General features: G+C 42.7%; 1 protein-coding gene across 2 annotated transcripts in view; it reads right to left on the reverse strand.

Annotated features, from left to right (window-relative positions):
* Positions 1-2,595: 2,595 nt before the first annotated feature.
* EMB2785 (elongation factor family protein) overlaps positions 2,596-22,610 on the reverse strand; it is a 130,645-nt gene continuing 110,630 nt past the window's right edge. The window contains exons 15-19 of one of the 2 annotated variants that reach the window (XM_087374775.1): positions 12,088-12,174; positions 11,948-11,998; positions 11,735-11,818; positions 3,193-3,243; positions 2,596-3,082 (exon numbers count right to left, since the gene is read on the reverse strand). In XM_087374775.1, coding sequence (XP_087230901.1) covers positions 2,999-3,082; positions 3,193-3,243; positions 11,735-11,818; positions 11,948-11,998; positions 12,088-12,174 — 357 coding nt within the window. In that variant the 3' untranslated portion in view covers positions 2,596-2,998. The remainder of the gene's footprint in view (positions 3,083-3,192; positions 3,244-11,734; positions 11,819-11,947; positions 11,999-12,087; positions 12,175-22,610) is intronic. The other variant, XM_087374776.1, reaches the window with a different exon arrangement.

Genomic DNA, 22,610 nt, shown 5'->3' on the forward strand with positions numbered 1-22,610 from the left:
GGGCCTCCAGATGCACTTAGATGCACTGCAGTCTTTCTGTGCGTCGAAAGATCAACCTTGATAAGACCAAGGTTATGATCTTCTATACATTGCGTCAGGAGCAATTCACGTTTGATGGATCATCGGTCGAGATTGTCTTGTCATACATATACTAGGGGTTCTCTTTTTTGGACCTCTTTTCACTATGACACCGACGGCGATGTAGGCTTGCTTGAGCAGAGAGTACACCTCATTGGCAAGACTGAAGAGGCAATCCTTTTGCTCGCACTTTCAGGACCCTCGAACCAAGTGCTTACTTTTTTACTCCTTGGTCCAACCAACAGGAATGTATGGCAGCCCTTGCCAGGGGCCGGATCTATCAAACACAGAGTGGGCTCACGTGGAGCGCCTATAGGTTCTCATGTTATCACAGATGATTTTCAGTAAACCATTAGTTCCTCACCAGATCATTCGGGGTAACTTTGGAACATCTTCACTTGAGCTCCATGCAGCATTTCAGCTAATCACCCACCTATATCAAGGATTGCACCTCTAGACGCAGCAAATTACCGTGGCTAGCATTGTCCTCTTCTACAGCACTATCAACTGTAGGTGACTAAAGATACTGGTTTGCACAAAGTGAGGTGGTTTGAGTGACTCGGGCTCCACATGGATTTTCTCCCTTCTAGTAACATTGATGCGCCATTCTCCCCACTCCAATATCATGAGGTCAACCAAGTCATACGTGAGGGTCTTCTGCAACTACACGCATTCCAAACTGGTTGGAACGGAATGAGCTCCCAGTGAAGTTTAGCTTCTATAGAGATCATTGCCTATATATCTCAAACGAGGGGTTTATTGACCCACCAAGATATATGCAAATCCATCTACCCCATTCACTAAGGATCTCTATTGAGCAGTTTCGGATCTCTTCACAGACTCTATATTGAGAGTGGCCAGGTAGAGGGTTTACCGAGAGAGACACGTATGCACCTCATGTGACCTATAGGAGATTAATTCTGAGGAGCATTTTATTTTCAGATGCCCAGTGTACTATGAGATTCAAAGGGTGCTTCTATTGTCTATTCAAAGATAGCTCGAGGTTGTTATCCCACTTCCTCTCTTTTTCAAATCAAAGATGCATGGTCGCATTCATTCACGAGGCAGTCAGATATCGTGAACACCTACTTCTATCATCACGGAGACGAGAAGCATACCCTAGTACGCTCTTCTCAGAGCATGATCATTGATTTTTTCCACCTAGACCATACAAACTCCCTTCCTATAGGCCCTAAACACGATCAGGACCCAGAGCCAGTGACACGACAACTCAAACTGAGGATTGATGCATAGATTACACTCCAGGACATTCACTCCTTGTTCACAATTTAAACGCGTACGTCCTTATTAGACATAGAGCTATGAACAGAAGACAACGCACACCTGCGTCCATAAGCGACCGATAGCATTCTATCATTCATTTCATGCTCTCGCTCCCTCACCCTTGACGAGGGGAGATAGTGGACCACAATCGTGACATTGGAGCATATTTTAATTTGTAGATGATCTGACGATCATGATAGTGATGATGTAGAGGAATATTTTGATACGACTATAGCATTAGCTTTTTTCTTTTTGCATCGGTGTTAATACTAAAGTAGTAGCTCCACCCTTTCAGCTTGCTTGTATCAGGTTTCTCACAATCTCATAGACCCATTGGTCTTCCAAAGACTTCAATAAACTTTCCTTCTTTCTTTCTCTTTCTTTTTCTCGTAGCTCGAAATATTTTTCACTTTATTCTCTCTCTACTCCTTCACTCTCTATTTCTCTCTTCCATGTCTCCACAATGGACTACCCTTGGTTTGACAAGATACAGGATTGCATATGGTAGAAAGTCTAGGATAGTTTTTCCATTTAAGAGCTCTTAAAGGTCTAACAAACTTGAAGTTTCTAAGAAGGAGATTTGCCCACTCCATATGTAGATGCAATACTGCTTTTATAATCCATGATGCTACCAATTTGTAAGTAGCTTGTTGAATGTCTACCATACCTAGTCCCCCCTCAACCTTAGGTCATGTATAGAAGGATCATCTCACCTTAGATGTTATCCTTCTATGTCATTGCCTTCCCAGAGTAAAGGTCTGTAATCTTAATCAATTTCTCAAGACGTGCCTATGAAGGGCACCAATAGGAAAGGTAGAAGTGATATTGATTCATGCCGTTAATGCGATATTGTTTGTCCAAATCACTGTCAACCTCCCTTGCATTATTTATTCTTGTGATTTATGATGATGTGAATATATCGTCCCTGCAGACTGATATATTTCAACAAAATGTAGGGTGCGTGCATATCCATATGTAGATCACATACAAGATATTGCTTCTACATTTTGCTGTTATGGCATTACAGGATTGCACAAAAATAGGTCTACCCATTTTCATACATTGGTACGACCTATATTAAGAGATATACAGACCATTTTCTGCAACATATTACTCTGAAGTCAAATTCAATCGACATTTTAGGTATATCAGATGTGATAACCATGAAAGACCATGTGAGGACAGTCACATATAAAGAATATTATAGGAAACCAAATGGTAAACAGAATGGACTGTTCAAGCATGATTTTTCCTGAACTCCGGCAAAGTGCTCGGTGTAAGATTTGATGATAAATTAACATATGAGAGACCATGGGAAATATTTCCCTTACAAAAATATAATAAGGAATTGATGACCCTCAGGACTTTGTAGATATCCTAAATGGGCACTTCAATGGACATCACCTGGTAAAAATCTATGGGTGACTTGAAACATTCGATGCTGTCGAAAAATTAGGTGTAGAAACCCCCCGTGCAAAACTGCCTCCCAGCATTTTGGTTATGTTGCAATGTGTCTCCTCTGGAATTGGCATAAGTATCTCTTTTGCTTAGAGGTATGACTCATAGGATGAGTAAGAAAAGGATAGTTACAAGCTTTCAAAGTTGACAAGGCGACAAAACTGCATGGACTCAACGACTACTCCTTCACAGAACGACGAACAGCCTTTCGCTTGTTGGCGTCGAGAAACTTTTTGCGTAGACGAATGACTTTCGGTGTCACCTGCCACAGCAAAGTAGGTCAACCAACCAGTTCTCAAACCGTGCATCGATCTCTTGCCATCATGACGCAAAGAGGAAATTTCCTAAACGAGTTCCACAACTTCATTTTACCTCAATCAATTCATCAGAGGCCACATATCCAATAGCTTCCTCCAATGAAATCTGGAAAACCATGAAGAATAAGATGTGTCAAAAGCTAGATACACAACCAACATGTTCAGGTTGTGAAGGCAGTGTCATAAAAATAGGGCTTATGATTTAATAACAAAGTTACATGCTACACCCGATGGGGCTGGGTCTTCGAAAATAATGCCAGAAGGCTGACATCGAGTTCAAGGATGAAACGTCACCTCTTGATGCAGTTGTTACTAACTTTTGTTGGAAAAAACCAAATCTTCTCCGAGGAATAGGAGTTTTGTTGGAAAAAACCAAATCTTCTCCGAGGAATAGGAGTCTGTGGGGGAAAAGCCCGAGTGATGCTAGTCATTTCATTTTGAAATGGAGTGCATTTGCAGTCTTTGAAGTTCTGGTAATACTGTTTTATTGCAACTAGGAGAATAGGGAAGGCTGCCGTTCATGCCCATGAAGCTTGTAAGGAGATTTCTACAAATGTTTAGCAGGTGATCTGGTGTGCCTGCTAATATAGGACCCCCGTACCTCTCTCACATACAATAAAACTTCCCTTTTTTCCTACATCTCAGCTTTTGATTCACTCTCCAGGTGATAGGCAAAGGAAGCATTGTCTCTCCGCCACCTGAGATGAAGCTAGATGTTGAACCAAAGTTTCTATCTTTTGTTTTGTAGACCATGGTATAAACATGTGCTCTCACAGCTGCCTACTTCCTGGCACACCATATTCAATTTAAAAAGGCTCTTACTACCTACTTCCTGGCACACCACAGCCTGTTTCTATAACTGAATCGCACATGCATAGTCAGCTTGCAGCAGGCCCATGCATGCCAGGCCTGCTTCATCAGTTATAGGCAGGCCAACTTCCAAGACACCTCATGCACTCATTATACATCTGGATTCCCATCACTACAGGGCCACTTTATGCACATGTCATTATTGTCCAATAGCCCAGCCTCACGTGCTTGGAAATCCTATCCACGACTTCCAACACAAAGGCAGACATGTCGACAGAATCTCTCGTTCAAAAGTGCTTCAGGGAACTAGACTAGCAAGTTTCTCTCAGATCTCAAGGCTGGCTCTGATACCAAGGTAAAGTCCTTGAGGAACATCTTGAATTAGAATCTTCTAGCTAATAAAATCACAGATAAGCACAGGCACCACAACGAAACCAAACCCATAAGGGTCGAGCTAAGGAGCTCACCTCCCAGCCGTAGGTTCACTGTTTTAGAACCACCCTCTAGCTTAAGTCTACACTAGCCTGGAAGCTATTCCAATTAAAGGTCAGATCAATTCTTGCGGACATTATGGATTGCCTTTTTGATATCTTAAATACATACCTTTGTAAGAGTAGAACATATCCAATCGTACAAATTCAGATTTTTCATATCTGAAATACTCTGTAACACAAACCAGTGGCTCACATGTCATGCTTGATACAGGCAAGGGTTCACTTCACATGCCTTTTTAGATATAAGGTGAAAATATATGACTAGATACTGACATATCGGACTTGATATGTTGCGTTAACCGCATTGGTTGGCAATGTCATTTGATGGCAACTCTATTGAGCTAGGATTGTGCCTTGAAGCCAGAGCTGCCCAAGATGATTTTAAAAGAATGAGGAAAGAGACTCGTAGAGAGAATACGGTTGGCCCTCCCTTCAAAAGGTGGCATGTATAAAAGGCCAAGTAGTTGACTTTTGTTTACACTTGTTATGTGCTAACATTGGAATACAAGCTCTTTTCTTCTCTTGAAGTTTGCTCTTGTTTCCTCTTCATGCCTTTCATGAGTGACACTAGCGAACGACATTTGCACGCATTGCTCCACCCAGAGTCGCTTGGAGTAGTACCTCATTGGCATATCGGCTAGATCCCCACAACACGTAAGTCACCGCCAGAAACTATACATTTTTGGCGGCACTGCTGGAGAGTTGTCATGTCTCTCTCGTTATCCACCCATTTCCCAACGCTGAGTATAGGAAGTGTAGGAAGTGTAAGTGAAAGGAAGGTGTTTTGAATTGATTTTTGAGTGATTTTTTGATGCTTTTGAAGTAGAATGAGTGTGGAATTGAAGTAATAATTAGTTCTTGTGACTGCTAAGGCACTTGAGTCGACAAAATCTCAAACGAAACACAAAAATGATGTTCTTGAGTGAATTTCGAGGTGGTTTGTAGAGGCAAGTTTGGTCCAAATCTGGAAAAATCATTCAATGTGTTGAATCGTAGTTTTTCAGTTTCATTAGATAGAGTAGGTAGTGTAGCATCCCCCAAACCCAGAAACTCCACATTGCTTGAAAATCATCAAAACCACAGTCGGTGAAATTGTGTGCAGGGGTCATGCTGAATTAGAGCCTTAAATCAGCACATGCTAAATTACTAATTCAGCACACGCTGAATTAGCTCTGGCATGGTGAAAGAGCAAAGTCAACGCTGAATTACTCATTCAGCGCACACTAATTTACTTTTCGAATCGAGGATAATAAATGGAGGGGAGACCAAATAAAATCATATATCGAAACGACTTCTGGCATCAAATTCAGCGCACGCTGAGTTAGCTCCAACATGCTGAAATAGCAACGTCAACGCTGAATTACGAAAGTCTGAATTAGCAAAGTCAACGTTGAATTAGGGAAGTCCACGATGAATTACTAATTAGCACACACTGAATTAGCCAGCCCCACCTACCCTTGACAATTTTCACCTAACTGCCAACCAACACTAAATGCTGACAGCTAGCATGTCACTTGGTCAATGCTGAATTAGCAAAAGTCAATGCTGAAATACCAATTCAGCGCCCGCTGAATTAGCCACCTGGTCAAAGCTGAATTAGCAAAAAAAGACGCTCAATAACTAATTCGGCTCATGCTCAATAACAAATTCAGTGCATGTTAAATGAGCTCCTAAACTGAATCAGCCACAAGGGGTTGCGGCCCCTTGACCCTACGTCGAAGAGAAATCAACCTAGAATTGAGGCCTCAACTACGTTGAACAACACATGCACTTGAGATTAGGAAGAGTCCTAGGAGCTAACCCTAAGCCTAAGGATAGTGCCTCAAATACCCTCTTGTCGACCTACACACCCAGTTTTGCATCCTTAGGGTCAACAAGCTCAAAAGTCTGTTCTTACGCCGTACACGAACTACCATAAGGCGACGAATCCAGCTTCGAAGAGTCCATGAGCTTGGACGGAGACATGGGAGAACCCTCCAATGTTAGAGCCTTAGTGGCTTAGAACTCCACCTTAAATGATTCCCAGTCTCCTACCCCTTCTACAGCAACTAGATTAAGGGAAACCTTTTCCAATATGATGGGTAGACTTGGACAAATTGAACCAACGGATAAGTTCAACACATTTACTAGGCAGAATAGGGTGCCGATAGAACCTCAGGTGTCAGCCCAACCATCACTGTCGAAAGCAATATTTAGGGAACCAAGTCCCATCGTATCTACTACCGGCAATCAACCACCACCACATCCAGTCTTTAATGAAAGACAAATTTGATTGAAGACTCCCCAAAGAGTTTCAAAGGCCGAGACAAAGTGGGGAAATGAGTAATCTAGGAGGTCCACATAAGACCCCCCACATCCGAAGTTCTATTATTTCCTACTTGGCCATTGAACATGGAAGATATGCCATACCCAACGACAGCCCCTTATAGGTCTATGCCTAGGGTAAACATGCCACTTCCCAAACGATCTCTAGCCCAACCAGTTAGGCCCAATCAACCCCTAGTCCCAATGCAAATGCCTACTGGGTCAGAATCCTCAAATCCTACATTTGTACAGCCATCGAATACATGGAATCCTCCATCGGGACCACCAATGTGCGGAGCAGGGTCACTATATCCTCAAGTCCCGCCTAGTCCACAAACGGTACTTACCGATGAAGCAATAAGGATCCTAGTGCAAGCATTAGGAAGGAGAGCAATGCCTCCAACATTTACGAGAAGAGACCAAAACCCTTTCAGAAATAAATTAATCACCAAGTTCTTAGGAGAAAGAGACCCAGTCTCCCATGTGGAGCGTTTTGAACAAATCTACAAGACATTTGGTGACATCAGTGATTTGGACAAGGCCAATGCTTTTGGCTTGAGTCTTTATAGCAAGGCAAGTCAATGGTTAAGATCCTTGAACCCAAGGAGAAGATCAATTGGGACACCTTGTGCAAGACATTCATAGTAGGGTTTGCCCCAAGTAGACCCGTAAGGAGTCCTGTCACCTAGTTGTACGAGGTCAAGCAAAAGAAACGGAGTCTCTTAGAGACATTTGGAGACATCATTGATGTGGACAGGGTCAATGCTTTTGTCTTGAGTTTTGACGGCAAGGCAGGTCGATAGTTCAAATCCTTGAACAAGAACCAGATTAATTGGGACACCTTGCTCACGGCATTCATAGAAGGGTTTGCCCTAAGTGGACCAAAATGGAGTCCTATTAACTAGTTGTACGAGGTCAAGCAAAAGAAACGGAGTCTCTTAGAGACTACTGTTAGAATTATTGGCATATTCTAGGCAGTGACCAATGTAATCCATGAGTGAGTTAGGGGCACTTTTTCCTCTCCCCCTAACCACAGTTAGTGGATTAGTGTGGTTTTGTCACTTAGACAAAACCACCTCCTCACTTGTAGTCTCTTGATCTTATATATTCTAACATTCTACATTTTGCTCTCTGCTCTCTTGCTTCTTCTTGCTCCCATTTTCTACATTTGGTATCAGAGCCTTGTCAAGCTCCTGCCTCCAGCCCAAGCTCCTGACGTTCATGCCTGCTGCTCATGCTCCTGCTGCTGCTGTTCGTCCGTACAACATACGGATTTCGTCTGTACATCAGCTCGCCATACAACCTGCACGCCTCCAGTCCATACAGTCCGTCCAGAAACTATGGCTACACCTGTCACTCCTACTCAAGGTGGAGGCAGGGGTAGAGGTCAAGGTGCAGGACAAGTAGTAGGAGCAGCAGCTGCTGCTTTGATGGCTCCCACACCAAAACAGAAAAGGTGGGATACACGTGATGCACAAGCTCTTTCAGTCATTTCCCTTTTTGTCTCAAAAGGTTTATCATTCCTCACATTCGGTCATGCAAGACCTCGAAGGCAACGTGGGATATTTTAGAGAGCATGTTTGCAGCCAGAAATGATGCCCGAGTCTCATTCTTGAAGAGAGAGCTATCTCATACACACATGGATGAGGGTGATTCCATGAATGCTCACCTCACCAAGCTTCAGGATTTGAGGGAACAATTGCTGAATATAGATGAGATCATTCATGATTCAGAGATGATTACCACCACTCTGAATTCTCTTCCTGAGTCGTATCTTGGTTTTCATACCTCGCTGAACTTGTCATTGAGGGGAGATAGCAATCCTCTCTTTTCACGAGTTCGTAGGACTCTTGTTGCAGAAAGAGCAAACAAGGAAGAACAAGGCCACACGGGCCGGCGAGCATGCCATGCTTTCAAAATTCAGGCCCAAAGGAAAAGGGCAACAAAAGCAACATGGAAATCAGCCCACACATCAACATAAAGCTGATTTCGGACAGCCCTCTCATAAGGCTAAAGGTGATGCAAAGAAGTCAAAGAGAAAGGGTATTTGTCACTACTGCAAGAAGCCGGGTCACTACATTGGTGAATGCAAGAAAAGAATAGCAAAGGAGAAGAAAAAGGATTTGGGTAAGGCTGTCTCATATGCATCAGGTCATGCACATGAAGGAGGGGATGCTACAGCCAGCTTTGTGGAAGAGGATTATGCCTTTTTATCTTCCATTTTAGATTTTCTAGTGGCTGGTCCAGATACTACAACCACTCTTGAGGATGACTCATATGCTTTCCTAACTTGCAGCTATGACCCTTCGAAGGATGCATGCTCTTTCAGTGTCAATGAGACACTGAACACATGGTATTTTGATCGTGGTGCATCCAAGCACATCACCTCAAGGAAGAGTCTTTTTGCATCTTTGCATGCACCACCCGCTAAAAAGAAGGTGACATGTGCAAACAATTCTTCTTATTCAGTATGTGGAGTGGGTGACATTATACTTATCTCCATGGATGGAATAGATTTGAGAATTATTGATGTTCTTTATGTGCCATGTATAAAGAAGAATTTACTTTCAGTGTCCTCTCTCAATCAAGGAGGATTTCAGGTTATCTTTGATGATGCTAAGTGTGCAGTCTTAACAAAGAGAATGATTATGCTTTGATGTGGTCTGGCACTTTGTATCGGGGTCTTTTTCAGCTTGATATTTAAGAGAAAAGATCCGATCTTCCACTTGCAATAAGCACTCCCACTGCTACCAATGCAGAATGCGGAGTTATGGCATGCCAGATATGGGCACATGAGCTATGGCAGCTTGATGACACTTTAGAAGCATGCTATGGTTGATGCATTGCCTCCTTTGGAATCACCTCCTCCTCATGCCTGTGAGGGATGCATCCTTGGTAAGATGCATAGATTTCCCTTTAAAAAGGATGATGCAGTACGAGTTACTCGCAAATTACAGCTCGTACGTAGTGATGTCTGTGGTCCCATGAAGACACCTGCTTTTGGTGGTTATTTGTATTATGTCACATTTATAGATGACTAAACAAATTATACTTGGGTCTATGGCTTGAAGAAAAAATCAGATGTGTTTATGCATTTCAAACACTTTGTGGCCATGGTTGAAAATGAGACAACACTCAAGGTGCAGTCACTTTGCATTGACAAAGGAGGGGAGTATATGTCTCATGAATTTGAGGCATTTTATAAGGAGAAAGGCATCACACATCAGCTTACAGTGAGGCTTACCCCTCAGCAAAATGGCTAAGCTGAGAAGGCCTTATGTGTGCCAATTATGTTTTGAATCGGGCTCCCACAAAGGCTTTAAAAACAATCACTCCCTATGAGGCTTGGCACAAGAGAAAGCCTTGAGTGGATCACTTTCGTGTTTTTGAATGTGTTGCATATGCCCACGTGCCTGTGGAGTTTTGACATAAGTTGACAGATAAGACACTAAAGTGTATCTTTGTTGGGTATAGTGCACAAAGCAAAGGCTATCGTCTCTACAATCCTGCCACACACAAGATTTTTGTGAGTAGAGATGTCATTTTTTCAAAGAATTCAGCTCATACACATGCTGAATTCACTATTCCAGCTTCTTCAGATGATGTTTTTGAGGACCTGCTCCACATGCCCCGATTCAGCCACATGCTGATTTTGTTCCTCCACAGGCAGTGGATGATGTTGTCAGGCAACAGATTCAAGAGATACATGCAGCAAAAACAGTTCCGTTTTGGTTGCTATAGACTCTCAGGGAGAGTAGACTTGAGGCACCTTTGCCTAGTAGGTGAAATTTGCATGTCCGCTAATATGGCAGAAGCATATACCTAGATGAATCCAAGAACATTCCCAAACTCATCCTCTTAAAACACAAGATAGTGCAGTTTCAATCTCACGATAGTCATTCATAAGATTGAAAACCATAGACTCCATCACGCATAGCAGGGACTAGCTACTATGACATCCCCACTGACATCCTCAGCGCCCAACAGTGGGGGTAGACCATAGTATAAAAATATGCTCTCACACATACAAATCCACACACTCACACATACTTGAGCATCCATTTATACGACGTCTTCGTACTAAGCAGCCTATACCTAGATGAATCCAGGAACAATCCCAAACTCATCCTCTAAAAACACAACATAGAGCAGTTTCAATCTCACGATAGTCACTCATAAGATTTGAAAACCATAAACTCCATCACGCATAGCAGGGACTAGCTACTATGACATCCCCATTGACATCCTCAACGCCCAACAGTGGGGGTAGACCATAGTATAAAAATATGCTCTCACACATACAAATCCACACACCCACACATACTTGAGCATCCATTTATACGACGCCTTCGTACTGAGCAGCCTATACCTAGATGAATCCAAGAACAATCCCAAACTCATCCTCTAAAAACACAACATAGAGCAGTTTCAATCTCACGATAGTCACTCATAAGATTGAAAACCATAAACTCCATCACGCATAGCAGGGACTAGCTACTATGACATCCCCATTGACATCATCATTGCCAAACAGTGGGTGTAGACCATAGCATAAAAATGTGCTCTCACACATACAAATCCACACACCCACACATACTTGAGCATCCATTTATACAAAGTCTTCATACTGTTTTTCTATCGGCACTCCAGAGGTGAAGAGCAAACTCAGCCATGACGAAGGCTAGCACTAAAGGAGAAGGCTAATCATAAAGTAGTCAAAATCTCTTCATTCAAGCTACAACTGCTTGTGAAGTCTAAACAATTTCATTTTAGTCTCTCCCAAACGAGCATCTAAATCTAGCTGATAGGGCAACACACCATTTAAGATAGAAAGAATTAACGCAATACCAGCAGGCCGCAACTTAGAAAAAAGTTCAAACATCAATAAGTACATCTCACTCTACAAGTGCGCTTGAAATTTTCAAAATAAGGCTCACATGCAAAAACATAAACAAAGTTGGAAGACCAAAAACCATTAAATAATCCTACCTGTCTAGGAGGTGAAAGTCGGACATTTTCATCCTTGGATGCTGCACGTACATTAGTCAACTCTTTTGTCTTCACAGGGTTTACCTATTAGGAAAAAACCAAGTCTGCAGTCAAATGCTTATTGTCCTTCAACAAAAGAGAATCAAAATAGATAGTCATTATACTTCCAACATCTTTACTTAAATATTGTTCATAAGCAAAAAGGGTAAAGACCTCAAGGTCTGAGTCTCGTGAGTGTTCTCCAATGATCATGCCACTATATGTCTGTGTATTCCAAAAATATGATCAGTCTAAAAAATATATCTTGATACAGTGTATTGGCACAAACAGCCTGAGCAATGATACATGATTACCTCTAATCCAGGGTGTACAAACAATATCCCTCTTGCTTCAAGATTCATTAGAGCATGGGATGTAATAGTTCCAGAAGCCATTGACACCTGTACCATAAAAATTACCCATAACTACAAATTGCATTGGTCACTTTTCACTTAGTGTTAAAATGTGAAGACACAAGTAGCAGACATAGGAAATAAAAACAAGCATAAAATCCACCAGTTTGAAGATTTGAAATCAATGGCAAAGCTCATCTACACAGCAAATATGATATCGACAAACTTTAAAAATTTGACATATCTACCTTTTCAAAAAGTATGTCCAAGGTTGCAATACTCTTATAAAATGAGGATGGACATGGGAGAGGACTTAATGCATGCCATGGGGTTGTTGGTCCTCTCCCTTGTGAAATAGATATGTTACAAACTAGGAATATATTGTTACTACTTTCTCAGCAACGCGAAGGTGTTTATCCAATGGTATTAAGGATGACATTTTAATTCCGGTTAAACATGGTCAAGGTAGGTCCAATAGATCAAGTAAATCAAGCCAACCTTACATTACCGCCAATAAAACTTTGGCAAAATACAAAAACATTTTTACACTACTAAACACGATCAAACATAGTAGAACCTGCTCAGCTTAATCATGCCTACTCAAACTGACATGCTCTTAAAGCCTCTAAAAGCTTTGTGTGAGAACAAAACACTCAGATGAGTTATTCATGGCTTAACTAGGCACCATGAATCTCGAAGCTAAGTCACTCCTTTAAACCCCAATCAAGGGTTTAGATAATCTGAGAACATCCCAAATCTATTCTATAGAAGAGCTAATACCCACGGTTTGCTAAGATGTCTCAACAAGTACTTAACGGCTCAAAAGATTGGTGCATTTGCCACATGCAAGACCAAGGGATAATCTTTTGTTAACTAGACACTTGAAGCTAGCTAGGTAAAGATATCATTGGAACACACGGTTTACGACCAATTGAGTGGCATTAGGCCACATTGTAATAAGGCATTCTCCATTTGTGTTTTCTATTCTAATAAACACCCCTTAGGTTGCTACCGCCAATGGATGAGATTGTGCAAGTGAGGTGGTGATTAGCACCAATGTAACATTCTAGATCCTGGCATAGTTAATGGCTGAAGTGTAGATGATGCTATATCACCAGTATCATGTGTGGGTGTGTTATAATAGCATACCCTAGTTAGTAGGATCAAAGGGTGTACTACAACAAGCCAATTTAACCACGCATAGTTGGAGGAAAAACCACATGTCACATATGATGATCCAAGCATTGACCTTGGTATGGAATATACCACATGTGGTGGTCAATAAGCATGTGAAGCCATACTTCTTACTTGAGCTACCGTGAGATTGGACTTTTGAGGAACTTTCACCATGAATATAGGGTGAATTGAGATTGCTGCAAGACAAGGTGATTCTATCCTAGAAAACTGAACAAAACTATTGTAGATGTGTAAAGCAATGTAGGAGGAGCACACTAGCTCAAATGAATCAAGAAACAAGGTTCCGAAGATATGCCATAAACAAATATTGCTCAAGAGGTCTCGCATCAGCATCTAAAAAGCTTAGATTTCACTTAGAGGTGAAAATAAATTTCAAGTTTTATATTGAACGATAGTGTATTGTGAGGAAAACACATTAAACAAATCAAATATATTTTTGTCTATGGCAAGCAATGGAAGCTAAAAAACGGAGCCAAGAAGGAGAAAAGCGAGGTGCTGTAATAGATTGCTGAAAAACTGAGAGTGGAGGCTCAAGGGGGAGCCAACATAACAAAACCCTAGGGCTAACTACCCTAATTGGACTAAGTGTTATAACTGACCTAGGTGGTACATATACTAACTGTACCAATAATCCTAACTGACTATAACTAGGCCTACAAGGCACATACCAAGGAATAAGAGGCACCTATGAATAGCCCATAGAATCGCCTACAAACCCCCCTCCATGGTATGCGCTGAAGTATCCTGGACATGGCTCACGATACCTAAATATCTAATGTCCTGGTTGCACATGTTCGTCCTGTAGGGATATATCAACCTATGACTGTACAGAGTACAACAGATCAAGTTACAAAAGGTACTAAGTTTGAAGCTTGCCGAAAAGCCTCAAACTTAGGTCGTGGTAGAGCCTTCGTAAAAAGATCTGCCAAGTTGTCTTCACAGTAAGAACATAAGACAACTCAATATCACCTGCTGGTAATCACTCTCTGACATAGTGATAGTGAACCTCAATATGCTTTGTGCGAGCATGGAAAACAGGATTCTGTGCAACAGCCAAAGCACTCTGACTATTAGTGAAGATGACGGTAGGAGCAGTCTAACATGCACAAAGATCTACAAGTAGCTTTCGAAGCCAAACACACTCCACTGTAGCTGTAAAAGCTGCTCTGTGCTCACCTTCACAGCTAGAAATAGCAACTGTACTCTGCTTCTTGCTGAACCAAGAAACACATGGAGTACCAAGCATAAAACAGTTGCCACTATGTGATACATGAGTGTCCGAACAACCAGCCCAATCACTATTAGTGAATCCATGACAAGTGAAGTATCAGCCCAAGAAACACATCTAGAAACAGAGCACTGATAGTGAATCCATCACTATCAGTGCTCTGTGCTCAGCTTCACAGCTAGAAATAGCAACTGTACTCTGCTTCTTGCTGAACCAAGAAACACATGAAGTACCAAGCATAAAACAGTTGCCACTATGTGATACATTAGTGTCCGAACAACCAGCCCAATCACTATCAGTGAATCCATGACAAGTGAAGTATCAGCCCCATAAAGAAGGCCTAAATGCTGAGTGCCTTTGAGATATCTAAAAACACGCTTCATGGCATGCCAATGATGCATAGATGGGCTGTGCATATATCTGCTCGACTGTGAGACAGCATACTGTAGATCAGGTCTCGTATGGCATAGGTAAATCAAACAACCAACTGCCTACTGATAGAGAGTGACATCACATGTACCGTTGGCATCCTCAAAAGAGAAGTGAAAACCAGTCTCTAATGGTGTGGATACTAGCTTGCAATCCTCAAACTGAAAACATTGCAAAAGCTGGCCAATGTACTTGGATTGTGACATCAAAATGCCCCCCTCACTGCTAGCAAATTGGATGCCCAGATAGTAGTGCAAAAGACCAAGATCAGACATAGCAAATGTTGCTGCAAATCAAGTTTAAAATCTGCAATTTGCTGAGCATGTGTCCCAATCACAAGCACGTCATCCACATAAAGAACTAAAATCAGCAAACCTGTCCCACGCTTGCGGATGTAAAGGGTAGCCTTTGTAGGGCTGCTCTGAAAGCCAAGTGTGAGCAAATGAGTATCAATCCTGGAATGCCAAGCCCGAGGTGCCTACTTCAATCCATAGAGGGCCTTTTTAAAGCCGCATACCTTGCTTTCCAAACCTTCAACCTCAAAGCCAGGAGGTTGGGAAACATAGACCTCTTCCTGCAAATGCCCATGAAGGAAAGTTGTCTTGATATCAAGCTGATGTATCTCCAATGAAAGTAGGCAGCAAAGGCAATAACAATGCGAATAGTAGTGATCCTGAAAGTGGGAGCAAAAGTCTCCTCAAAGTCAATGCCATGCTGCTGAGCATAGCCCTTAGCAACAAGACGAGCTTTGTAATGGTCCACTGAACCACCAGCTTTCCGTTTGATTTTATAAACCCACTTAGTTCCAATGGCATTCTCGCCACGAGGCAAATCACACAACTCCCAAGTGTTATTCTGATGGATAGAATCCAATTCAGCTAGCATGGCCTTCATCCAACAATCATTCTGAAAGGCATCTTGATGGCATAATGGCTCTTCATTGCATGCTGTAGCAACCAAAGCATAAGCAACAAAACTAGCATGCTCTTTCTGGACAGCTGCTCTAGTATGGGCTGGCGGAGAAGTTTCTTGTTTGCTGTGTTTTACTGTGTCAAGGAGGCAACGGGGTACCTTTTTGGGCTCCTAAATTTCAGCTCTTTCCTGGTCAAGAGCCCTGTGCAAATGGTCCTATCAATGAGAGGCATATCAGGCTGAATATCTAGCTGCACATGTGGACCAATAGATGGAGGAGGTATATCCTTAGATGGAACATCACCCCGAGCATCTGATGGAAACAAAGGCATCAAGCTGTCAAAGATGTATGAGGCATCAACAACAAGTTCTTTTTGACAGTCCAACAAAGGCATAGTGGAAGATTCATCAAACACAACATCCCTACTGACAAAACACTTGCCTATGCGGGGCTGATATTGCTTATAGCCCTTGCTCTCTAAGCCATACCCAATAAAAATGCACTTGACAGCTTTATCATCCAACTTAGTACGTGTCTGTGAAGGCACATGAGCATAAGCTAAGCATCCAAAAGTCCTCATGTGGGAAACACGAGGCTTACGACCCATCCAAGCCTCATAAGGTGTGACAGTCTGCAATGCCTTTGTGGGACATCTGTTCAAAAAGTAATTAGCACACATGACCGCATCCAACCACAACTTGTTAGGCAATTGTTTGCCTTTCAACATGCACCTGGCCATCTCCACCACTGACCTATTTTTTCACTCAGCCACGGGATTCTGTTGAGGAGTATAAGGCACCGTGCATTGATGATGTATGCCACGGGAAGCCAAAAAAACAGCAAACTCCTTTGACATGTATTCACCCCCCTGCTTGTATTAAGGTAAGCAATGTACAACCCACTCTCATTTTCAGCCAAGGCAATAACGTGCTTGAAGCATGAAGAAACTTCAGATTTGGATTTCAATGCGAAAATCCAAGTGTACCTGGTGAAGTCATCAATAAACGTGACAAAATAATAGAACCTCCCAAGAGCTGCAATCCTCATGGGTCCACAAACATCACTATGAACCAAATAAAGCTTGCATGAAGCACCAACTCTCCCATCCTTGGGAAACGCAGCAAGGTGCATCTTACCAAGCATAGTTGCATCTGTACGCGTGCGTACGTACGGACGTACGGATTCCATACGTGACCTTTTTTTTTTGGGGGGGAGGGGGGGGGGAGAGGGATGCGTACCTTATAGTATTATTTGGCTCCTATTTTCTAATCCGTCCGACGTCTTTGTGAAGGCTCCCAAATCCCAAGAAAGGCCGTACGCCCATGAACCGACTCTCCCGCCTGCCTCTGTCACTAGAAAACGTGTTTCGAGCAGTAGAAACGTGAAGAAATGTTTCTACACGAAACGTTTCTAAGAAACGTGCGAAACGTGAGTTTTTTTGAATTTTTTTAAATAAAAAATATACTATTTTTATTATTTATATAAAATACACTAATTTTACACGTTTCTAGACGAAACGTCTGTCAAAATCTTGAAACGTTTCTTGTGACATTGCCGCCTGCACACCGACCTTGATGCCTCAAGAGCCTATTTAGGCAGCCGTTTGCCCTCTTCTTCAGCACCTTGCTGCCCTCTATTAAGGCAGCCCTTTGACCTCTTCTCAAGAGCCTATTTAGGCAGCCCTTTGCCCTCTTCTTCAGTCCTGACTCTCGAGTCCCCTCAGCCCTTCACTCTTGAATTTGTGCAGCCTCTACTTGCTTTGGAGGTGAGTGGTCACCGTACAGTTGCAGCCCGCAGCCTACCTCTACGCTCTACCTGCTCCAAGCATCAAGGTAATTGCAATGGCTGCTCTCTTTTCCCATTTTGCAGCAAGTGCTCTCTCTTTAGTTGATGCCATATAACAGGGCAGCCTGCAAGGGCTTCAAGCCCTCTTTGGAAATTGTTCCTTTGCCCAATGCCTTATTTGCCCTCTTTTGCAAATTTGCAGCTTGCAGATCTGCAAATGGAAAGACGAAAAGGACCAGAATGGGAATTCGTAGAGGCCTTAAAGCCTTTGGGGAAGGGCCAGTACACTGGTAAATGTAAATATTGCCCTCATTCATGGGATGGAGGACCGACCCGTATAAGGGCACATTTTCTTGGGCTCACACGCTTGGGGGTTGACAAGTGTACCGCTCCTCCCGAAAATGTGAAAGATACTTGTCGAAGATTGCAAGCAAAGGCGGCCCTGAAAACTGCTGCAAAACAGCTTGTTGAAGATGTGGCTGATTTAGGAGATGCCTCAGTGAGTGCTACTGCAAGCGGAAATGCATCTAGCAGTGCATATGAGCCAAAGCAAAAGAAGCTGAAGATGTCAAAGGGAGCCTTGGCCAAGGCATGGGAGTCACAGGCACGGAAGGATGCATAAATTGCTCTCCATCGTTTTTTCTTTGCAAAGGATATTCCTCATCATTGGAAGGTGAGGAGCCCTTATTTTTTGGAGATGGTTCGTGCCATTGGCCAAGTTGGGCATACCTTCAAGCCTCCATCTCACAATGTTTTGCACACAACGGAGCTAACTAATGAAGCAATATGCATAGATCAAGAGATGCTACAGTCTGGGGTAAGTGGAAAAAATATGGCTGTACCATAACTTGTGATGGCTGGTCTGACACTTAGCGCCGGCCTATAATCAATATCATGGTCTCATGCATATTTGGTTCAGCCTTCTTAAAGTCCGTGGACACAAGTGGGCAGTGTAAGTTAGGGAAGTACACCTTTGGGATACTGAAAGCTGCCATTCTTGATGTTGGGGCTGAAAATGTGGTGCAAGTGTGTATGGACAATGCATCTAACTGTGTGCGGGCAAGAGAATTGGTGAAGGAAGAGTGGCCTCACATTTTCTATACTAGATGCACATGCCATTGCCTTGACCTCTTGTTTGAGGACATTGGAAAGCTTGCATGGGTGAAGCTAGTGTTGGTACATGCTAACATGATTGTGACATTTGTTACCCAGAAACACACCGTGTTAGCAATGTATAGAAAATTCAGCAAGAAGAAATTGGTGAAGCTAGCACAAACACGGTTTGCTTACATGTTTATCATGTTAGCAAACTTGTTGGATGAGAGGGTATACAATGGATTGCGCCATATGGCTGTCAATGATGAGTATTGCAAGAAGAAGGTGTCACGCACTGTGAAAGCACAACAGGTGTCTTCTATTATATTGGGTGCTTCATTTTGGCAAGATGCAAGACTCATTGTGAAGCTTTGTGCACCTATTTTGAAGATCCTTCACCTGGCTGATAGGGAAGGGGCTACCATGGGACTTATATATGAACTCACTAATCGGATGATCGAGAAGATGGCAACTATTGATGAGATTGAATTCTCAAAGCTGGCTAATGTTAGGGCCTTGTGTGTTGACAGGTGGGATATGATGCATTCTCCATTGCATGCGGCAACTTTTGTTCTCCATCCTATTTGGAGCATAGTTACGGGAAACAGGAAACGAAAACGGAAACGTTTCAGGATTTTTGAGAGGGGGTGAAACGGAAAAACGCCACGTCATCAAGGGGGTTTACAAAAGGGGGTTTAGAGTAATGCATACACACATTTAGAGTGCTCTACCTTCAAAAAAAGTGCACAATAAGCTATAGCTCTACCTAGTACCATTAATATTGATTGTAACTTTGAAGATTCAAGTTTCATTGTTCAACCAATCACACAATGCAAATTTCAATTACGCAAGGTGGGGTAATTTATAAATCCTATAACAAGTTACAAAATGGAAAAATGATTCATGATTCATGATATTTAAGAAACCAATCATGATTCATAAATGGTAATTCAGCTTTCAAAGCCCAAATGTCATAGTAACAAAAAGAAAGCTGAAACCCAAAAAAGGCTACATCGAGGATGATATGATCAAATAATAAGCTCATCCTCATCCTGAGACTCAACCTCTACCTCCTCCTCCTCATCATCATCATTCTCCTCTACTAACAAATCATCATCATCAGGTGAGTGGGCATCATCTGGGCTATGAAATCCAATATATTTGTCATGCGTATACTCGTGTCTCATCTTGTTAAGCAAGCGCAAGTTTGCATTAACAAAGACAAGATCATTGGCCCATTGCGTTCGCAGACAATCTCTCTTCTTTGTGTGGATATGGGCAAAGCTACTCCACAAACGCTCACAAGAAGAGGAGGTGCAAGCTTGGCTTAGAATGCGGATGGCAAGCTTTTGCAACTCGGGGGAATCAGCTCCATAATCCTCCCACCATGTAACAGCCCCAACTCGAAATCTCAAATTCCAAAACTCATAAATTTCAGATTTCTAATTTTGTATTAAATAACAAATTACAAGTTCCTAAAATCTGAAAATTAAAATGAGTTAATATTACCTATCATGCTGTGCATCTGGCCATCCATACATGCCTTCCTTATTGCGATAATTGGCAAGCTGGTCTTTAATCCTCCGCCGTCCATCAGGAGTTGGCACCATCTTCTGAAGAGTGAGGTTCCAACCACGAACAACCTCTGCATCACTCTGTTGTGCACTTGCCTTGTGTTGAAACTCCGGGTCCAACACAAAGACAACTGCATGCATGGGAGAGTAATATTGATTCCATCTGCTCACAGCCAACTCTTCCAATTCTCTCAACCTTTGGGGATCCTTTTCTATTTCTCTGATATTCTCAATCATCCGATCCATCCTCTCATACACCTTACCAAGAAAAGGCATATCTCCATCAACTCGGTTAAGCAGCTTCACAATAGGCACACATAGATCAACAATGTGAGATGCATCAGCCCAAAATTCATCACTGCCTATGCACAAGTCATAACAATAAATTCCAAGAGCCTGCCTAGAAGTGGGCCATGCATCCCACTCTGGGCTTGCCACAACTTGTTTCAGTGCAAGTCTCATTTCAGGGAGCCTGCGAAGCATCAAAAAGTTGTATGCAAATCTTGTCTCTGCATACTTCAAAAGCTCCTTGTTGGCAAATTTATGGTACAAAGCAAGAGAAAAATTATGTCGTGTGATGAAGTTAACCACCTCTTTTCCATTGTCAATAACATTCTTGACCCAATCCAATTTGCCAATGTCTTTCAAAAAATTATTCAAGCAATGTGCTACACAAGCACTCCACTAGATATGAGGATACTTTTGCTCCAATAATGCACCTGCTGCCTTATTGGTATTTTCCCCATCTGAAACAAGTTGCAAAACATTAGACGGCCCCACATATTCCACTGCATCTGCCCACATTTGCATCAATATAGGTGCTGTTTTTTGTTGCACTCCACACTCTATGGAGTGTATGTAGAGTGCAGATCCCCTACAATATGCAAGGATACCCTCTAGTGAGTGACTTCGCACATCACTCCATCCATCTGCAACCAAACTTACCCCATACTTTACCCATTTCTCTTTCACAGGTTCAATAGCTTGCTTAACTGCCACCACCTCATCCTCTAGAAGGTTGCCCCTCAAAGCATCAAATGTGGGAGGGGTATATGTGGATCCACATGTTTTGATTTCTGACACCATCTCTTTGAAGTAGGGTGATCTAGCAACATTGAAGCTAATCCCATTGGAGTTAAAAAATTCGGCCACAGCTGCATCTACTTGTGCCTTCCTTTGCGGATGCCATGATGTGTAAAGACTGCCCTGCCTATGTGAAGTAGACCGAGATGTAGCAGGAATATCAGCAGGAGCTCCATGTGCACTCGCAAAAGAAGAAGCCATAGTAGCAGAGGGAAGAGGACTCCGAAATGCAGTGGCCTGCTGAACACGTGCTGCATGAGCACCTAAAGAAGCTCCTACACTAGTGGAAGGCATTGTCTTTGTCCTTTTTGTGGTGGGCAATACTTCAACCTCTCTTTGCAGCCTTTCTTTCTCTTGTGGTGAGATTACGGAGCATAGCCCAATCCCCCCATCGTTAATGCCAAGAAGATGACATTTGACCCTATCAGGGTTCCCTCCTCGCTCCAATCCACACCATCTGTATCTAAACTTGCGAGCTCCTCCTTTCTTGGAGTCATACTTGCCTACCAAATCAACTTGGCTCCATCAATAATCCGATTGGGTGAACTCCTTCTCTTGCTGAGGGACAACGCTTTGTGGAGCCATATCCATTAGCAAAAAGAGCACTTGTACAAGCTGCAATAGATCAAATTTCAAAGGGAAAAGCCAAGAATCAATGGTTGCAGCCAAAAAACAGCAAGATGTTTGTGGCAAGAGAAGCATAGAGAAAGGAAATGTGCTCACCAAAGCCGAGTGTCCAAAAGAGCAGCCACTCGTAGGGCTGGGAGAGAACCAGGCGGGCCAAGAAATCGTGGGGGAGAGCAGCAGGCAAGCGAGCAAAAAAATGTGATGAAGAGAAGCAGGCGCGCGGCATTGTTTTTTTGTTCTGTCCCTGTTTTTAGGTCATGCTTGAAACGCTACCGGAAACGGCGCCGTTTTGGCGTTTCTGCACGCCGTTTCAGCGTTTTGCACGCTGTTTCGGGCCACGTTTCGCGTTTCGCGTTTCGAGGGATCGGGCACGAGGGAAACGCCGTTTCCGACCTAAATTGCACCCGTTTCGGCGTTTCAGCGTAACTATGATTTGGAGAGAGAAAATTCCAGATAGTGACAAGGAGGTGCACGATGGGTGGATGGATGCCATAGAGCGGTACACCAAGTATGATGTTGACAGCCAAGGCACCTTATGTGATGAGTTGGATAT

The sequence above is a fragment of the Dipteris shenzhenensis genome, chromosome 5 (assembly GCF_047967505.1).
Source record: "Dipteris shenzhenensis isolate YYH24624 ecotype China chromosome 5, Dip_SZ_1.0, whole genome shotgun sequence".
In the NCBI taxonomy this organism is placed as follows: Eukaryota; Viridiplantae; Streptophyta; class Polypodiopsida; order Gleicheniales; family Dipteridaceae; genus Dipteris; species Dipteris shenzhenensis.